The sequence below is a fragment of the Anabrus simplex genome, chromosome 9, assembly GCF_040414725.1.
Source record: "Anabrus simplex isolate iqAnaSimp1 chromosome 9, ASM4041472v1, whole genome shotgun sequence".
Taxonomy (NCBI): domain Eukaryota; kingdom Metazoa; phylum Arthropoda; class Insecta; order Orthoptera; family Tettigoniidae; genus Anabrus; species Anabrus simplex.
The window spans coordinates 71,818,755-71,836,612 of NC_090273.1; the positions used below are offsets into that span (position 1 = coordinate 71,818,755).

General features: G+C 40.2%; 1 protein-coding gene across 2 annotated transcripts in view; it reads left to right on the forward strand.

Annotated features, from left to right (window-relative positions):
* The window catches only part of MESR3 (misexpression suppressor of ras 3), a 103,829-nt gene extending 91,592 nt beyond the window's left edge, over positions 1-12,237 (forward strand). For both annotated transcript variants that reach the window (XM_067154076.2, XM_067154077.2), the window contains exons 2-3: positions 7,344-7,645; positions 8,810-12,237. In XM_067154076.2, the coding sequence (XP_067010177.2) occupies positions 7,352-7,645; positions 8,810-9,364 (849 nt within the window). In that variant the 5' untranslated portion in view covers positions 7,344-7,351 and the 3' untranslated portion in view covers positions 9,365-12,237. The remainder of the gene's footprint in view (positions 1-7,343; positions 7,646-8,809) is intronic.
* Positions 12,238-17,858: the final 5,621 nt, after the last annotated feature.

Consider the following 17,858-nt stretch of genomic DNA (forward strand, 5'->3'; position numbering starts at 1 on the left):
ATTATACACTGACTGACAGAGCAAATGCAACACCAAGAAGGAGTGGTTCGAAAGGGATGAAAGTTGGGGAAAAAACAGAGACGGCACGGACGAATAATTGGTGTTTATTTCAAACCGATATGCAGGTTACACAATGCGCACGGCATCGACTCAGTAGGATGTAGGACCACCGCGAGCGGCGATGCACGCAGAAACACGTCGAAGTACAGAGTCAATAAGAGTGCGGATGGTGTCCTGAGGGATGGTTCTCCATTCTCTGTCAACCATTTGCCACAGTTGGTCGTCCGTACGAGGCTGGGGCAGAGTTTGCAAACGGCGTCCAATGAGATCCCACACGTGTTCGATTGGTGAGAGATCCGGAGAGTACGCTGGCCACGGAAGCATCTGTACACCTCGTAGAGCCTGTTGGGAGATGCGAGCAGTGTGTGGGCGGGCATTATCCTGCTGAAACAGAGCATTGGGCAGCCCCTGAAGGTACGGGAGTGCCACCGGCCGCAGCACATGCTGCACGTAGCGGTGGGCATTTAACGTGCCTTGAATACGCACTAGAGGTGACGTGGAATCATACGCAATGGCGCCCCAAACCATGATGCCGCGTTGTCTAGCGGTAGGGCGCTCCACAGTTACTGCCGGATTTGACCTTTCTCCACGCCGACGCCACACTCGTCTGCGGTGACTATCACTGACAGAACAGAAGCGTGACTCATCGGAGAACACGACGTTCCGCCATTCCCTCATCCAAGTCGCTCTAGCCCGGCACCATGCCAGGCGTGCACGTCTATGCTGTGGAGTCAATGGTAGTCTTCTGAGCGGACGCCGGGAGTGCAGGCCTCCTTCAACCAATCGACGGGAAATTGTTCTGGTCGATATTGGAACAGCCAGGGTGTCTTGCACATGCTGAAGAATGGCGGTTGACGTGGCGTGCGGGGCTACCACCGCTTGGCGGCGGATGCGCCGATCCTCGCGTGCTGACGTCACTCGGGCTGCGCATGGACCCCTCGCACGTGCCACATGTCCCTGCGCCAACCATCTTCGCCACAGGCGCTGCACCGTGGACACATCCCTATGGGTATCGGCTGCGATTTGACGAAGCGACCAACCTGCCCTTCTCAGCCCGATCACCATACCCCTCGTAAAGTCGTCTGTCTGCTGGAAATGCCTCCGTTGACGGCGGCCTGGCATTCTTAGCTATACACGTGTCCTGTGGCACACGACAACACGTTCTACAATGACTGTCGGCTGAGAAATCACGGTACGAAGTGGGCCATTCGCCAACGCCGTGTCCCATTTATCGTTCGCTACGTGCGCAGCACAGCGGCGCATTTCACATCATGAGCATACCTCAGTGACGTCAGTCTACCCTGCAATTGGCATAAAGTTCTGACCACTCCTTCTTGGTGTTGCATTTGCTCTGTCAGTCAGTGTATTTTCATAATACTAGAGCGTACACGAAAACGAAGGAAAAACTAAGCTTAAAGCGAGAATAAAAACTCAGTTATCCTTATAAGTTGTAATATTTCTCATAGCCTTTTCTTAAAAGCTTCCTATGATTAACAGGTGACGTAGATATAAATCGCAAACTCACGGTAGGAATATTTGTCGCGGAACAGAATAATTAAATACTGGGAGCCACAAAGCGTAATTAAAAACCAACCAGAATAATCAGTTCGTAACTCAAATGACGATCACTACCAACTAAACTAACCTAAAAGTAACCTTCGACTAATAACTGTGAACGAACTAATAGTAAGCTAATATTATGAATAGTAAAAACAACTGCACACGTGGAATAAAATAAAAACTCTTTGACAATACAAATACTGTACGTACACACAAAATGATAAAATAATATAACAAAATGGGTACAAAACAGAATTTGCCGGGAAAGGACACCAAGTGATAATGAGAAATAAACACTCGGTTGATCGCCATAAGCATATCAACGTTGCCTGCGCTACCATGACAGCAACATTAGTGCGGTGATGATGGTGATTATTGTTTGGTTTTTTTTTTTTTTTTTGTTAGTTGCTTTACGTCGCACCGACACAGATAGGTCTTATGGCGACGATGGGACAGGGAAGGGCGGGAGTGGGAAGGAAGCGGCCGTGGCCTTAATTACGGTACAGCCCCAGCATTTGCCTGGTGTGAAAATGGGAAACCACGGAAAACCATCTTCAGGGCTGCCGACAGTGGGGTTCGAACCTACTATCTCCCGAATACTGGATACTGGCCGCACTTAAGCGACTGCAGCTATCGAGCTCGGTGATTATTGTTTTAAGAGGAAGTACAACTGGGCGACCATCCTCTATTAACACTCATCAGAGGGGAAAAATGAAAGGGGTCCGACACTTCGAAAAATGAAGATATCAGCCATAAAAAGACAAGGGCAACGAAGGGCATGAAAATGAAGGAAAAACTCCCCAGGATTCGCAAACCTAATACCGTCGGGGTCGGAAAAGAACATGGGTTGACCAAGGTAGGTCGGATAAGATAGATGAAAGTGAGGAGCCTGACACAAGTAAGTGGATGCAATGCCAGGGCTCAGCTCAGTGCCAACCCACGCTCCCAAGTTAAGAGCTACTGGGGCCCCTTTTAGTCACCTCTTACGAGGCAGGGGATACCGTGGGTGTTATTCTACCGGTCCCACGCACAGAGGGAACAACACTAGTGCCAACGTCATAATCCAACTCTCGAAAATGATCAATAAACTGTTTCATTTTTTGTGATTCTGGGATGCATACATAACGTAGACCAACTATACTTTCACTGCTTCATGATGACTTACCTGGTTTGGCTATAATCGCTTTTTTGTTTCTCTTGTAAAATTTCATTCAGTGGATATAATACGCTTTGCAACCTTGCTTATAATGGAGTACAGGGATCATACTATGTTTATGCTATAGTTCACAGTGAATTATTAAGGCTAGGCTTGGCTTGGCTGGGACATGTGCTCGTGTTTGTTTTGCTCTGAACTGTCACACCGCCCATCCTGCAAAACACCAGCTGTGTAACTTCCTTGCGGCTGGCGGCGATAACACTACTAACTTGCCTTCTCAGAACAATCTCGTGCGTCATTTGCCTATATTGCATGTAATTACCTATTGCGTTTCTAACCAAGTATTGTGAGCGGTTATATTACGATAATCTAGCTGTTAGATACATATCCCGTGAGAACAGATTTAGACTCGGGTGACCAGGTTTCTAATTGTTTTAAAAATCGACACACATTAATGAAAGCTTATATCAGTAGACATTTTATCAAAACATTCGTTATTACAATGCATTTATTCAGTATAACGTCTATTTAAAATAATAATTAGCCTACTACAAATCCGAGCGAGTTGGCCGTGCGGTTAGGGGCGCGCACCTATAAGCTTGAGTTGGTTCGAACCCCATTGTTGGCAGCCCTAAAGATGGTTTTCCGTGGTTTGGTATTTTCACATCAGGGAAATGTAAACCTTCATTAAGGTCACGGCCGCTTCCTTCTCACTAATAGCCCTTTCCTATCCCATCGTCGCCGTAAGACCTATCTATGTCGGTGCGACGTTAAATAATTAAAAAAAAAAAACTTGCTCAAAATATGCAAGAGCAGTAGCATGGATACTTGGCATAAGTCATTGTTGACAAAATTATAGGCCGGGGATAGCTGTTAAAAAGTTAGTTAACGGGATGCTACGTTTTTTAAACGGTACATTTGGCATCCCGAGCACACTTTTCTTGGGACAGAGGACAAAAAACTAAAAAAGAGACACACTCGTTCTATAAAATAAAGTCACTGGTGGGCGTCTGTGTGTTTTTGCGGACTAATTTCGAGAACTACGGAACAGATTTTGATTTGGTTTTTACCGTCGTGTACAGCACTTACTGATGAAGTTTAATTAGTGTATTAAACATTAATCTAAGACGCAAGGAAGCAGATCAGTGGCGATTTTAGTAAAGGAAGTGAAATATAATAAAATTGATATCCGAAGCGCTTTCTTGGTTTACGTTGCCTAAACCGTCAGTGATAGACACGAAGTATGTGTGGAAGGAAAGCACTAAAAACTTCCAAAACTCCTATGATTATGTAAAAGGTAAGCTTCCTTACCCGAGGTGAGAGATCCAACGTGGCGCGGCTCAGACGTCACAGCGCAATAAACAGGCTTGCCATCGTCGGCGCAGTGATAAAGCAACATCAGCGTGTTCTACGTATGTTCGAAAGTGAATTAATGAACACGGAATCACGATGATCTAGATGTTAAATCCCTTTAAACCATCATCACATAATCACAACTTTATCTTTCCGTGTGGACTGGACCTTTCTACAAATTGACAAGACTATTGGTCTAGTTAGGTTAGGTTCTACTGTATACCGCTTTTCACGAGAGTTTAATCCTGATGTAAACAAATAAACACGTGGACATAGACGTAGTTGTTTGGAGAAGCAACCGTCGCACTCACTCGACTGTATGCGAGCTCGAAGAAAAGAGTACTACGTCGTATTCATTTTATTTTAGTTTATTCCATTTAGTGAGTTTGGAAGAGTACGTAATATAATTGAAATATGGTTGTCATGTATACCGGTATATATATTATTATTATTACAACTTCCCCCATGCGGAGGCTGCCACAAGGACAAAGTATGTCGACTACACAGTATTTTGTCTTCTAAGTTACTGTTGACTTTGCTAGTGTGCCAGGTAGAAGATTCCCCAAAAGGCTCAGGAATAGATTTGCAATACGGTTCGTCAGATGTTATATAGATGATTGCGGAGTATGGTCACTGAACCTCGTATTGCGGCGATAGCGATGTCGTGGAGTCGTGTCCGGCTGAGACCGAGAGAATCCCATAGCTGTACAAGAAATTTAGGGATTGTGCCTCGAGCTCCGATCATGAGTCCATGGACGGAAATATTGTCAAGGTGATATTTATCTTTATAGTAGTTTACAGTTGGCTGGTAAATTGACTTCTTTTCGGCGTCCACCTCTTCGGCCTGGCCAACGTGCGACTCGAAGCGTATTGTGGGATCTAAGATTAGTCCTTGCTTGCTAGCTGGTTGAAAGGCTATCATGTCAATACGTCTGTTACTCCCGTCGGTAGCTAGGCCAGAGACCTCTTCGTGCACCGTGAAACCGTGATCCCTCAGCGAGGTCGCAATCATGTGTCGTATTGTATGATGGCGGGAATTTCTCAATACCTCCCCGTGAGGGCAGGCTCCCAGGACATGGGCAAGGGTTTCGTGCTCTCTGTGGCAACGCCGACAGAGGGTGTTGTCCTGGGACCTTCCTGGCACGGAGCGAACGGCGCAATACAGGAAGTCTTCTCGTAGTGGGGTGAAGTCCCAAGCTGTACAGTGTGGAGGTAAGGTGTTGCAGCAGTCAGCGAGTATTCATAGTGAGAGAAATGGAGCAAGAGGTAGGACCATCGCGTGTAACGAATCACAGAATAGGAAAACCGCTCAGAAGTGACCATAGGCAGTGCATTGTGAATGTGTTCAATAAAGTAAGTGAGCAGAATCCAGGTTTAGTTGTTTATTCAAAAGTTCAGATCTTCGCAATGTTGTCGTATGCGATGCGCACCCCTGTACGTCCGAACACGAGACGTTGACGGGGTGGAGGTCGGTACTACAGCGAATCACAACTCTTTCTTTGGCGGAGGCGTGGGCATACTATGTTTACATTAGAATTAAATTCTCGTGAAAAGACATAAATAGTCTTGCACGGCAATCAAATGGGGTTAGCTGCCGCGATGCGGCGTACAGACCCCCAGTATTCCTTTACAGTGACAGCAACGCATTCTATGTTCGAGAGTGGACGGAACTTGGTCATCGCAGATAGAGCAGTCGCAGGGCGGTTTTCTTTTTCACGGCAGCGCTATGTCCAGACATGATGCGAGTTTTGTCGGAGGCTACAGGAGATTTGTTTTCATCACATCCGGCCAATAGCAACTCATAATATTGTCGCATTTCGTACTGTTGCACAGTCTCGCTTTAATTATTCTTCTGTAGAAATAAGAATACTTCTTGGGGGAGGTTGGTGGGTCCCTTGCAAGCCTAAAGGAGAGCTCCTTGGCTGAATGGTTAGTGTTGAGGCCTTGGGTTCATAGGATCTCGGCTTCGACTCTCGGCCGGTTTGGGGATGTTAATCTCATGTTAGTAATTCTTCTGGCTCGGGGACTGGGTATTTGTGTTTGTCCTAACACTTCCCTCTTCATATTCAGACAACAAACTACTAACCACCTCATTAAAAACACACACACACACACACACAAGCGCGCGCGCGTTGCATCAAGAAGGGCATCCAACCGTAAAATGGGGTCAATAACACGTATGGTACACAGTTCACAATGCGACCCATGAAGGTCTAAGTTGTATTGAAAAGGTGATTCTTTTAAGAATTAATATTTAAGGCTAGTAGGGCTGCCATACAAGCAAAGAGATAAACTTTTACAAAACGTTACTCACTCTCATGTACGCTTGACAGGGTGTGGTGACACGTTATGTGCAGCTGCAGATTTTTTGCCATGCCATCCTATGGTATCCTAGATGTGTCACTTGAAGTAGAAACCTCCCAAACAACTCCTTCATCTGGTTTGTTGAAACTCTTTCTCAGGGTCTTGTTCTTGTTCCCTTTCACCTTGCCCTTCATAGTTCCAGTACTTCGTGATATGTGACCAAATTATCTCAAATAGGTCTGCTGGTTGATCCTTATGAGCCTGTCCTTGATCTCTAGCTCTTCTAGGACAGAAGCGTTTGTCCGATGCTCAGTCTAGGATACTCTTGGACATAGTGGTACATCCACATTTCCATTGCTTCAGTCTTCCTTCTGTTGATTTCATTAATTGTCCAAATTCCAGCTGCATAGGACTGTGTGGCAATGTGGAAACCAGAGCATGTACCAACTTCAGTTTGGTATTGCTAGTGATGAGTCTGTCCTTCCATATCTTGGTTTGCTTTGCCTTTGCATTGCATGCCAAATACATCAATAAATTAAAGTTGAACAATGCAACAATAAGGCCACAGGTTCTTAAGGTGCAAAAGTACCTGTAAGTACGTATTACATTGATCATTCTTCATATTTTCAGCTTCTGTTATTTTAAACTTTCTCCCAAAATTTCAAAGAATTGCAGCATATTTAAAAAAAATGCTACTAAGTACTAAACAGTAAAAAATGATCATAAAAATTACCACCTAATCTCAAAAAGTTCCAAAAGAATTAACGCATCCTATAGTGATTTTTAAAACCCCTTCTGAGACATATTTTGTACTTGACAATTTTATTGTGATGGTCCTGTTAAGGTGCATATTAATGAATAATAAAAATCCTATAAAACAAAACTTAATTATGTATAATTTTGTCCACAGAGTGAGTCATGAAGTCGAATCCTCCAGTCAGCATGTATGCATCCTGTCCGCAACTTGAAGATGCCAAAGAGGCAGCACTTCTGGAACAACAGGCCCTGCAGCACATCACAGCCAAGTATGACTCTTACCAAGGCCTCATGGAGCGCCGTCGGAAGTGTTCTGTGGACGGCAGTGAGACAGCTACTGACATCAGTAGCAGCAGTGGCGGAAGTGCAGGAACTGAGTCAACTGAGAATGAGGGCCAGGTCTCAGATCATGAGCGGCTGCAAGTTGAAAGTTTCTTTCGTAGTTTGAAGACTCAGGTAATAATTGGTAGAAAAACTATTTAATTAATGAAAATAATAAACTTATGAAATATGGAAAAAATAATTGTTATCTTGAGGGGCTGGTGTTAAGGGTTCACAGAATCTCATTAGACTAATTGGGGAGATGTCTGAAATAAGAAATAGTGGACCCAGTCAAGAAAGACAAGCAATATGGCTGAGGACATATGTCACACTGGCCATGTGACACTCCAGTATCTGCAGGTCATCAGACTGGGCAGCAGTCACCTTCACAGGCAGAGGCTCGTAATTGGCTATATGTGCCACTAGGTCTTGAAATGGTGGAAAGATGAGGAAGAATTGAATTCTGCCTCATGGCCACAAAAGGAAGCATCTATTCTCTAGGCTAGGATTAGCTTTTTAGATCAACAGGCATCAGCAAGGGCATACAGTCATAAAACTTTGCCCCAGAATCAACAATAGACGTAGCCAAAGGTTGGAAACTGTTCAAGATGATGATATTTTCATTTCCATTGAACTGCAGTCTAGAATTTTCTTGGATCTTTTTGCTGCTAAAGATTACCACATGTCAGAGAGTTAATCATTTAAATACATTTTAGCATTCATTGCTGTACATTAATCATTCAAATAAATTTTAGCATTCATTGCTATAAATAGATCCTCTGTAGCTCAGGCAGCAGCACGCCAATCTCTCACCGCTGGGTTCTGTGGTTCAAATCCCGGTCAGTCCATGTGAGATTTGTGCTGGACAAAGTGGAGGCGGGACAGGTTTTTCTCCAGGTACTCTGGTTTTCCCTGTCATATTCCATTCCAGCAACACTCTCCAATATCATTTCATTTCATCTGTCATTCATTAATCATTGCTCTAGAGGAGTGTGACAGGCTTCGGCAGCCGGCACAATTCCTATCCTCGCCGCTAGATGGGGGCTTCATTCATTCCATTCCTGACCCAGTCAAATGACTGGAAACAGGTTGTGGATTTTCATTGCTATATATATAGGATTGTACAAAGTTAGTCCATTGGGAATGGTAGAAATGTTAAGTGATTTGTAAAAGATGTGTAATTAGTCTGTCTTTCTTTACTTTGCAAAACTGTTTCTCTGTTTATGCATATTTATGCATATTTGTATGTTGCTAGATATCAAGATACTAATCTGCAAATTCTTTTGTTTTCTGCTGTAGGTTTTTGTGTGTGGTTCCCTAGCCAATTTATACATTGGCTCCACAGCTACGGAAGGCAACTGGGAATTGCAGCACACAGGAATACCAGTTCTCATCTTGGATAGCGGAGAAACTCGCTCAAGAGACAAGCGACGTATTCAGATTGTTCTGGCGGAGCGAGGTACTTGCTTTACGTTGTGGCGAGACACTATCGACAATCTTACATCATATCGGGTGGCAGGACAAGCATTCCACACCATGCATCTGTCATCTGATCACACCCGCCTTATAGGCTTCAGCTTTGACTGCGTTGACTCTGCTGCGGAAATGTGGAGTCACGTGGAACGACTCACGTCTTCTCCCGAGAACATCAGTCTGTCTGTTCCTGGAAGGCGTAACCGCAAGCCACGTCGAGTGCCTAAACCACCACCTCTACCGGCAAAATCGCACATCTCACAACCATGTTGCTTTCAACACATCACAAGTGTAGATGCTGGTGATCGTAGTCGTTACTTCTCACTTCAGACCCTAGTCCCTGTCTTGCCCTCACAGAAAGAACAGGGCACCGAGTTATAAACTCAGAAAATACTAAGAGTGAACTGACGACTTTCATATTTGACTGATACATGTTAATACAAAGAAATGTAAGCCAAAATGGCTCTCTTGTGGACTAAATTTTTTTTTAGTTTTTTCAGGTTTAGATGAAAGGTTTTGTAAGACTGCACAACATTATGCAACGGAAAGAAAACTGTACCATAGCTTTTTATTAGTTTGATGAAATAATCATTTCATTTGACAACATATTTTGTGTTGCTATCAGAAACCAAAGACATAGCTCTAAACGAGAGCAAAAACAGTGTGATTTTAAACTGGGAATTACTTGCTACTTGAGTGTAGTATCGAACTCTCATGTTCCTAGAGATCAGTGCATTGTTTTCTCATGTATCGATTACAATATTATCAGTTGGCATGCAGTTCCAATAGCTCTCTGCTACTAAGTGACAGGAGTATAAGGGACCAATGTTGTGAACTATTTACATTTTTAAAATAGTATCTTTGAGCAGCTGCCTCAACCAATACAGACCATAAGTAGAAGTATAGTGTAATTGTGGCATTCTTGTGAAATAATGGAGTTAATTTTGTCTTTTGTAGCACTTCATGTTGGCTCATCTGGCAGTGATTATGTGTGTGCTGTTTCATATTTCATTTGGAATGGTCTTCTCTTCTTGTATTTATTTCAAAATAACAGGATATATAACTCATTCGTAAAGTTCTTCTCTCATTATTAGACGAGATAGCTTGCACGTGCAGTTTTTGCATATCTTATTCACTGTTTTCAATCAAGTACAAATATCATTAGCTTAGGCATTCATAATTCATATGCACCCTAAGTAATAAAATTATTTTTTGTGATGAATCTTAATTCTTTTGAGGAAAAATCCCCCCAGAAGTGATCTATAATTTAAAATCAATTCTTTCAGCATGCCCCGAATTACAACAGAAGGTACAGTAATTTTTTGTGTCCTTACGGCAACTTGTGTTCATCAAAATGTTCGACGGTCTACCAGACTGCTATGAACAAAGCGCGAGATGTTCAGGGCGCACATTTTGAACACATGCTGTACCGACACAGTTATGTGTTGCTGTTGTCACTTTGCATATTATAATGGCATATCTTGATGTTCAAAGCATGTTTGTAATTTCAGTACTGTTTGTTTTGCAGCATGCTGTATTATGCCTTTATTTAACACTGATTAAACACAGAATGATATCTGTTAGACTGAACAGCTTGCATTGTTTCTATTATTATTTAAATATATTTAATTTTGAGAGAAAATTGTACATATTGTAAAATATGAAATATATGAATTAATGAGTATAAATTAATACTCATTAGAGATTAGTGCATTGTTTCCTCCTGTACCAATTACAATATTATCAGTTGGCATGCAGTTCCAATAGCTCTCTGCTACTAAGTGACAGGAGTGTAAGGGACCAATGTTGTGAACTATTTACATTTTTTAAATAGTATCTTTGAGCAGCTGCCTCAACCAAGTAGAAGTATAGTGTAATTGTGGCATTCTTGTAAAATAGTGGAGACCATTTTGCACACATGCACATTAGTCTCATTTCAGACTTGGCTCCATGCACTAATCTCTAATTTATGAGCATAATTAATCTTGAAAGGAGGTTAAGCTTAGCATATGGTATTTTTTGGGATGACAAGATTTGAATTGTTATTTTGTTATAAAATTGTATTCTTCTACCTTTCTCCTATTCTGAATTAGGATTGAATTTATTATTACCTAAAATTTTAAACACAGTTTTCAACATATTGTTTAACATGTTAGCTACCATGGAATTCTGACCGGACCGACACCTGTGGTAATTGTAATGATTCCCACCAGTTCTATTAGGCTGGTGACAGGTGGCTGCTAGGCAATTTATAACTGCCCCTGCATTGACTTGGAGCAGTCTAGTGGAGGTTATATAAACTATGAACGAAAGAGAGACTTTGAGCCATGTCAGTGATGCAGTACAGTTGCCCGATCAGGTTGGCCAATTTTATGTAACAGTGACCAAAATGACATTGGCAAATTTAATAAAACGCAAGAAAATGCAAGTTATTCTATTTCAAACCTACACAAGATAACTTTTATTCATTTTCATGGCCTGAAATAAGAAATATGCATGAGTTATAAGTGGAAAATTACAAATTGTCTGACATTTTGTACTTATGTAACTAATAATCTTTTGATCTTTCTAAATGACCACTGCTCGATCGAGTCGACAGGTCAAATTTTATATGCTTGTAATTACCAAAAATAAACATTACAAGATATTAGAATTGAATTAGTATTGAATAGGAGGATACATTTAATTTTTTCCTTTGTGAAGTGAAAAATAAACATGTCGACCAGATTGACACAATGGTTTAATTCCTCCTCCTTTTGAGATTTTTTTCCTCATTTATATTTTACAAGCACTGTATAGGCGTGGCAAAACAGGGAATACTGTTTTAAAATCAATTTGGCACTTAAGGATAGGGAAGTAAAAATGACTTGGCAGCTAACGTGTTAAGGATATGTTACTCTTTTTATATGTTTGTGTTGAAGATTATCTTTAAAATTGTGTAGATATCTGATCTGTTGACTTACAGAATGAAACAGGATTTCATATTATTTATAATAATATTTGTGAGGAAAGAAAGTACGTATTTAAATCATGTCATAAGATATAAACTTCATGGTTTAAATCACGTGATTTCCCTTTCTTACTGTACTGGTATTGATTTGCTTGCTAGAACTGCTTATCAAACGGGAACAAGTTAAATCAAAGTACATAAACTGATGTCATGTTGGATATTGTGTTTTGAGTCATTTAATGTTTTAAGTATTCTTGGGGACATTGTGACGACAACAACAACAACAACAACAAAAACATCATCATCATCATCATCATCATCAACAACAACAACAACAAAAAGGCTGTGAATTCATGATCATAAGAAAACCAGTGTTGGCTGAATGAAGCCAGATAATTAATTTTCGGTTCATATGAGGGTCAAAAAACACTAGGACGAACAAATGACGTTGACACAAAAGGAAAAGGTCCAACTGACTGCAGTTTATTTCTTGTACTTGAAAAATATTGAGAACCAAAAAGTTATGCTAATGAATGGTAGTAAAATGTTTGATTGTACACTGTTTATTTATGCAGCTTTTCAATTTTTATCATTTAAATGAGCAAGAATTTACAAACTATGCAGTTCTCCAGATATTGGTAATTATTAAACAATGGAATACTATAAGTATTGGAAAGAAAGAAACAAACTAACATACATGACTTGAAACAATGGAATATATTTCTTAAAAAGTCCCACCGACAAGTGTGAAAATTTAATGATTACAAGGCAAAGTACTGTAATGCCTTTGAAGAACAATGCATTTTAATTTACGTTTTGTAAGAAATTTATTTCTACTGTAGTATAAAATGTTGAAGTTTTTTGAGCAAGATATTTCCTTTGTAAATTTATTTATTGTTCTTTTTGTTGGAAACTTACCTTGCAAATCATAGAAGCAGTTCTGTTCTGTTTCACTATATGTTAAACAGATGTAATAGTTTTCACAGACACTTTGTAACAAAGATGGGAGTTAAATGTTGTGACATGTGACTGGAAAGTTACCATTTGTCCCATCTCTACTTGCTATCAGAGAAACATACTAATTTTCATACCCATTTTTAATTTGTCTATTCTAAGTAGCTGAACTTTCTGATTTTCGTGAAAGACCAATCCAGAATTGCTCTTCGCTGTTCTTACAAATCTCTTTATTCTTTAAATTTACCAACAACTGCAGCAGCAGCCTGGATGTTATTGAAGACATGACGTTATCACAATCAAATGGTCGTGAAAGTACTAAAAGACTGTTTGGCAGAGATGTAATTCAAGGATTTTGCTGAGGTTTTCCAATTATGTTTTAGGATTTCATTACAGGGTATATGCTTTGCCTGCTATTCTCTGTAGATGCAGATGTTAACCTATCATAGGTGATGCAGATTTTATAAATTGGAGTTGAAAATTCACCCATTGCACCACATGTGCCAGAACCAGCTTTCAACTCTGTTTCAGTATGCTATATAAATGCCATGCATTTTCCACTCTGTGAATGTAAAAAAATTTGAAGCTTATAAGAGCTTGTCTATATTCTTAAGTTTTGTTTGTGAGAGGAATCAGTGATATGTGGGAAAAACTAATGTTTTCCAGTTGCCAACTAAGAATGTAAAACTTAGTTGGGGTTTTTGAAAATTCTTAAATGTAAAGAAGTATGAATGTATATTCATTTTACTCAAATTAAAGAGTTGTCCTTCGCTTGAAATATTTTAGATCTATACACCAGTAATTTCTTTTGTAATAAAAGATCGTAATTATTGTAAATTAGATATTTTAATTATCATTAGTGCCAATTTGTGAGACTACAGTACTGAGTGTATGATGTGTGTTTTGATGTTTGTGACTGTGATAGTAAAAAAACTTTTAAAATTACATATCATTTTGTATGATTTATATTTATAAATAATTCAGTCATAAAGGAATAATTTATAAACCTAAACTCCTAGATCATGAATCCCAAAAAGCATAGAGAAAAGAAAAGGGCAAAAATATGGTAATCTATATATACATATAAAATCTCTAATTCTGTCTGTCATTCACAGCGATATTGAGAAAACGAGATGGTTGTTTCAACAGCTGAAATTGGTATGAGTTATACAGTAGATTGTTATGCCTTCTTTGCAAGAAAAATGCAATGAACCTCTCACGACCACAACTTTCGTACTTTTTTTAAAGACAAATATGTTTCTATCAGCGAAGTCGTCGCTTATCTGCCATGATCTGCATTCTTCATCTGCTTCTCTTTCCATGGAATTCCACAAAGAACCTTCTGTTCTGTAGAAGGTTCTGATTATACAGGTAAGCTGATAGTTTATTCAATACAGTACAACCATACAAAACTGGCCCTCTCAGGACCAGAAGAGTTCTGGATTTTTGGGAATTATAGGTTAGAACTTATGGTTTTATAAAAGAACGGCCGTATACATATTCAAAGAGGTTAATTTATGCACACTTCAATTCATACTGTAAAAACTATGTTACGTTCAATCGATCGATAAAATAATGAGCGCATGGTATTGTGCAAGTTTCTCGCAGGCATATCTGCACATGCAGGAGTCCATTGGGTGTAGTTCATACACTCCTGAAAATAGTTTGGCTGTATGGATAACATAATTAGATTATTCTGGGCAATGAGATAACTGAATGTAAGGGACTGAAGTTCACATTCACTCTTATTAATCCGGTAAATTAAGAAACAGACATGTCGTTTACAATTGGTTTATTTGTCCAAGTGATAAGTATGGCTGAGGAATAGGTAATGCCGACCTTGCCTGAGCTCAAAGGAAGAGCTGTGGACAATGGTGCTCAACCTTAAGGAGGGGTTCTTCCAGACCTTCGGTGCTTCTGTGCCCAATCGACTTTGAGCGGTAATACAGCATAAAAGTTGGCAGATCCGATATTGATTTGTGTTTGTTTTTGGTTTGTTTTATTTGTAAAGACTGACGTCAAGTCTCAAGCAGAGAACGGGACTTCCGCACGGGACAGTCTTGATCGGGTTATGGTCCGGTCAGGACCACTGCCAAGCACACAGTCTGGTCTGGAGATGAGAAAGACCTTCCACAATCGATAAGACTCGTCTACGGAAAGCTGTTTGATCTGGTCCAGTCTGGAGTTGAATGCTGTTGGGATGTCTGAAAGACGACTGTCAAAGTGTCAAACAACATGGAGATAGACAGAAAGGACGGCAGCTTGTGTACATGCACATTAGAGAAGTTCTGACTATGGGTGGTAATAATAATACTAATGGGGTATGGCTTCTGCAGAGGCCTGGTGCATGTCTTTTGTGTTAACACCCCATAGGCAACCTGCAGATGTGCGAGGATGGGGCCCTACTTAACATTAATTCTAATATTGAAGACGGCATAAAAACCCAGCCACCGGGCGAGTTGGCCGTGCGCGTAGAGGCGCGCGGCTGTGAGCTTGCATCCGGGAGATAGTAGGTTCGAATCCCACTATCGGCAGCCCTGAAAATGGTTTTCCGTGGTTTCCCATTTTCACACCAGGCAAATGCTGGGGCTGTACGTTAATTAAGGCCACGGCCGCTTCCTTCCAACTCCTAGGCCTTTCCTATCCCATCGTCGCCATAAGACCTATCTGTGTCGGCACGACGTAAAGCCCCTAGCAAAAAACCAAAAAAAAACAGCCTCCGAGCCAGTGGAATTAACCAAGGAAAGTTAAAATCCCTGGCCTAGCTGGGAATTGAATGCAGGACCCCCAAAGACCAAAATGCTAACCATTTAGCCATGGAGCCAGACTGTAATTCCAATAAATACAGCTGCCCCATTGGTGCATATACCAACACAATTAATTCATGACAATTATTGTGAAAAAAGGAATTCACAAGGGGAAAAAATATTTTTCCTCTATAGTCCTCCATTCTAGAGCTTTACAAATTAGAAGTCCTCATGCATTTTGTGATGTTTGGGACATCACTACATGTTTTAAATTATTGAACTATGAAATTAATTGATTAGATGTGTATATTTAATCACTGATAGGTCATGTTTAAATTAATATGTATATATATATATATATAGGGTTTTTATCATCCAGTTCAATCATCATTTCATTTCTTTGTATCGCGGCTATAACGTATTCTGAACGAACAAATTATTCGGTAAAGTATTTCAACATCATGCATATTTATAACTTGCAGTAAATTTTCCAATAGCCGTTGTGAGGTGACCAGAGTCAGCAGGCTAATTTCAGCCCAATTCCAGGAAAAGTACGTCATCTAGGTTACGAGAGACCTTACCCTCTCTACCTCATGAAGAGACAGTTGATACATTATTAACACCCACTTTTCAAACTCCGCTTCGGGACGCTTTATTTCAGCGGGAAAGTTCAGCCTATGTGAATGAACGTAATGAAACAACGTGATGGATTCACAGCAATACATCGGAGAAGGGATGAGACCTCGAATCTTACTGGACCATGTGATATGGCTGATGGAAGGAGACTTTTGAACCGATATATACCACCGACAAGAGCTGGAGAGGGATTCATACTCTTATTCTTACTCGTGAGCAGATTGTTACTTGTATTCGGACTTTCGGACATTCTGATTCTCACTCTTGGAAGATACTCTTACTACGATTCTACGTCTACACATCGGAGAAGATTTTAACTTAGTTCACTTCGCATCTGAGTATATTCTACTCAAACGTTACTCTCATTCGGACACGAGAGGTAGTCAACGGGAGACCGGCTTTGACTAGTAGAAATGTAGAAATATATTTATTTAAAGTTAATTACAAGTAGGACCAGAGGTCCCTTTGGCTGTAACTAACTGCCACTTTAACTTAAATGTATCACCTAACATACAAAATCTAATGAAAGAATACATAAAAAGCGTAAGATACATTTTCCTACAGAGGATATAAGAATAAGATTAAAAACTAAACATCTAGGAGGTTACAATAATACTTTAACATTTCATAAACATACACTATACTAACAAGGAACAGAAGACGAAACAGAAACCTAAGAAGTTTAAAGCCGATGATGAATTAAGAGTAAAACTGAGCATCTAAAATGTATCTAGGGGATTATGATATTTCGTACTATTTAATTAATTTGGTGAAAATTCATTTACATGGCTTAATAAGTGGAAAGGTAGCGGTATTTAAGATATTTTTTCTGAGTTCCAACACTACTTTGCTGAATTTCATATAGTTTAAGATCGTTGTATAATTGAGAGGCAGTGACAATGAACGACTTACTGCACTTGACCGTACGATGCTGTGGAACCTGAAGGGTGTTAGCTGTAAACCTATTGTCCCGGTCGTGCACTTGACTCATCTGGACAAAGGACTTGGTCAAATATGAGGGAGCATTAGATTTTAAAATTCTCAGAAGTAAACAAGCAGCTGAGTATGATCGTCTATCCCTGAGTTTCAACCACTCTGCGGCTTTGTAGTAAGATGTTACGTGACAGTCTTTACGAATATTGAAGACGAATCGAACACAGGCATTCTGAATACGTTGGAGTTTGCTATTATATTTCTCAGAGATATCGCTGTAAATTACAGCGCCGTAATCTAAAATAGGAAATACCATAGTTTGGATCAGCATCTTTCTCACCGAGAAAGGAAGATACGGCAAGTTTCGTTGAAACTGATGCAATATGCCAGACACTTTCTTGACCAAGTGCTTGGCATGAAAGGTCCAGGACAGAGTGTTATCCATTAAAATACCTAAATTCTTAACACATTCCTGATACTTGACTACAGAACCGTTTACAATTACTGGAGGAATGTCCCTGTTGAAAAGATTTGATAAGTTTCTTCGATATCCTAGAAAAATAGCTAAAGTTTTGTTTTCATTTAATAGTAAATTATGACTTAGTGTATATTGATGTAGTCTTTCTATATCTAGATTTATTTTACTAATACTTTC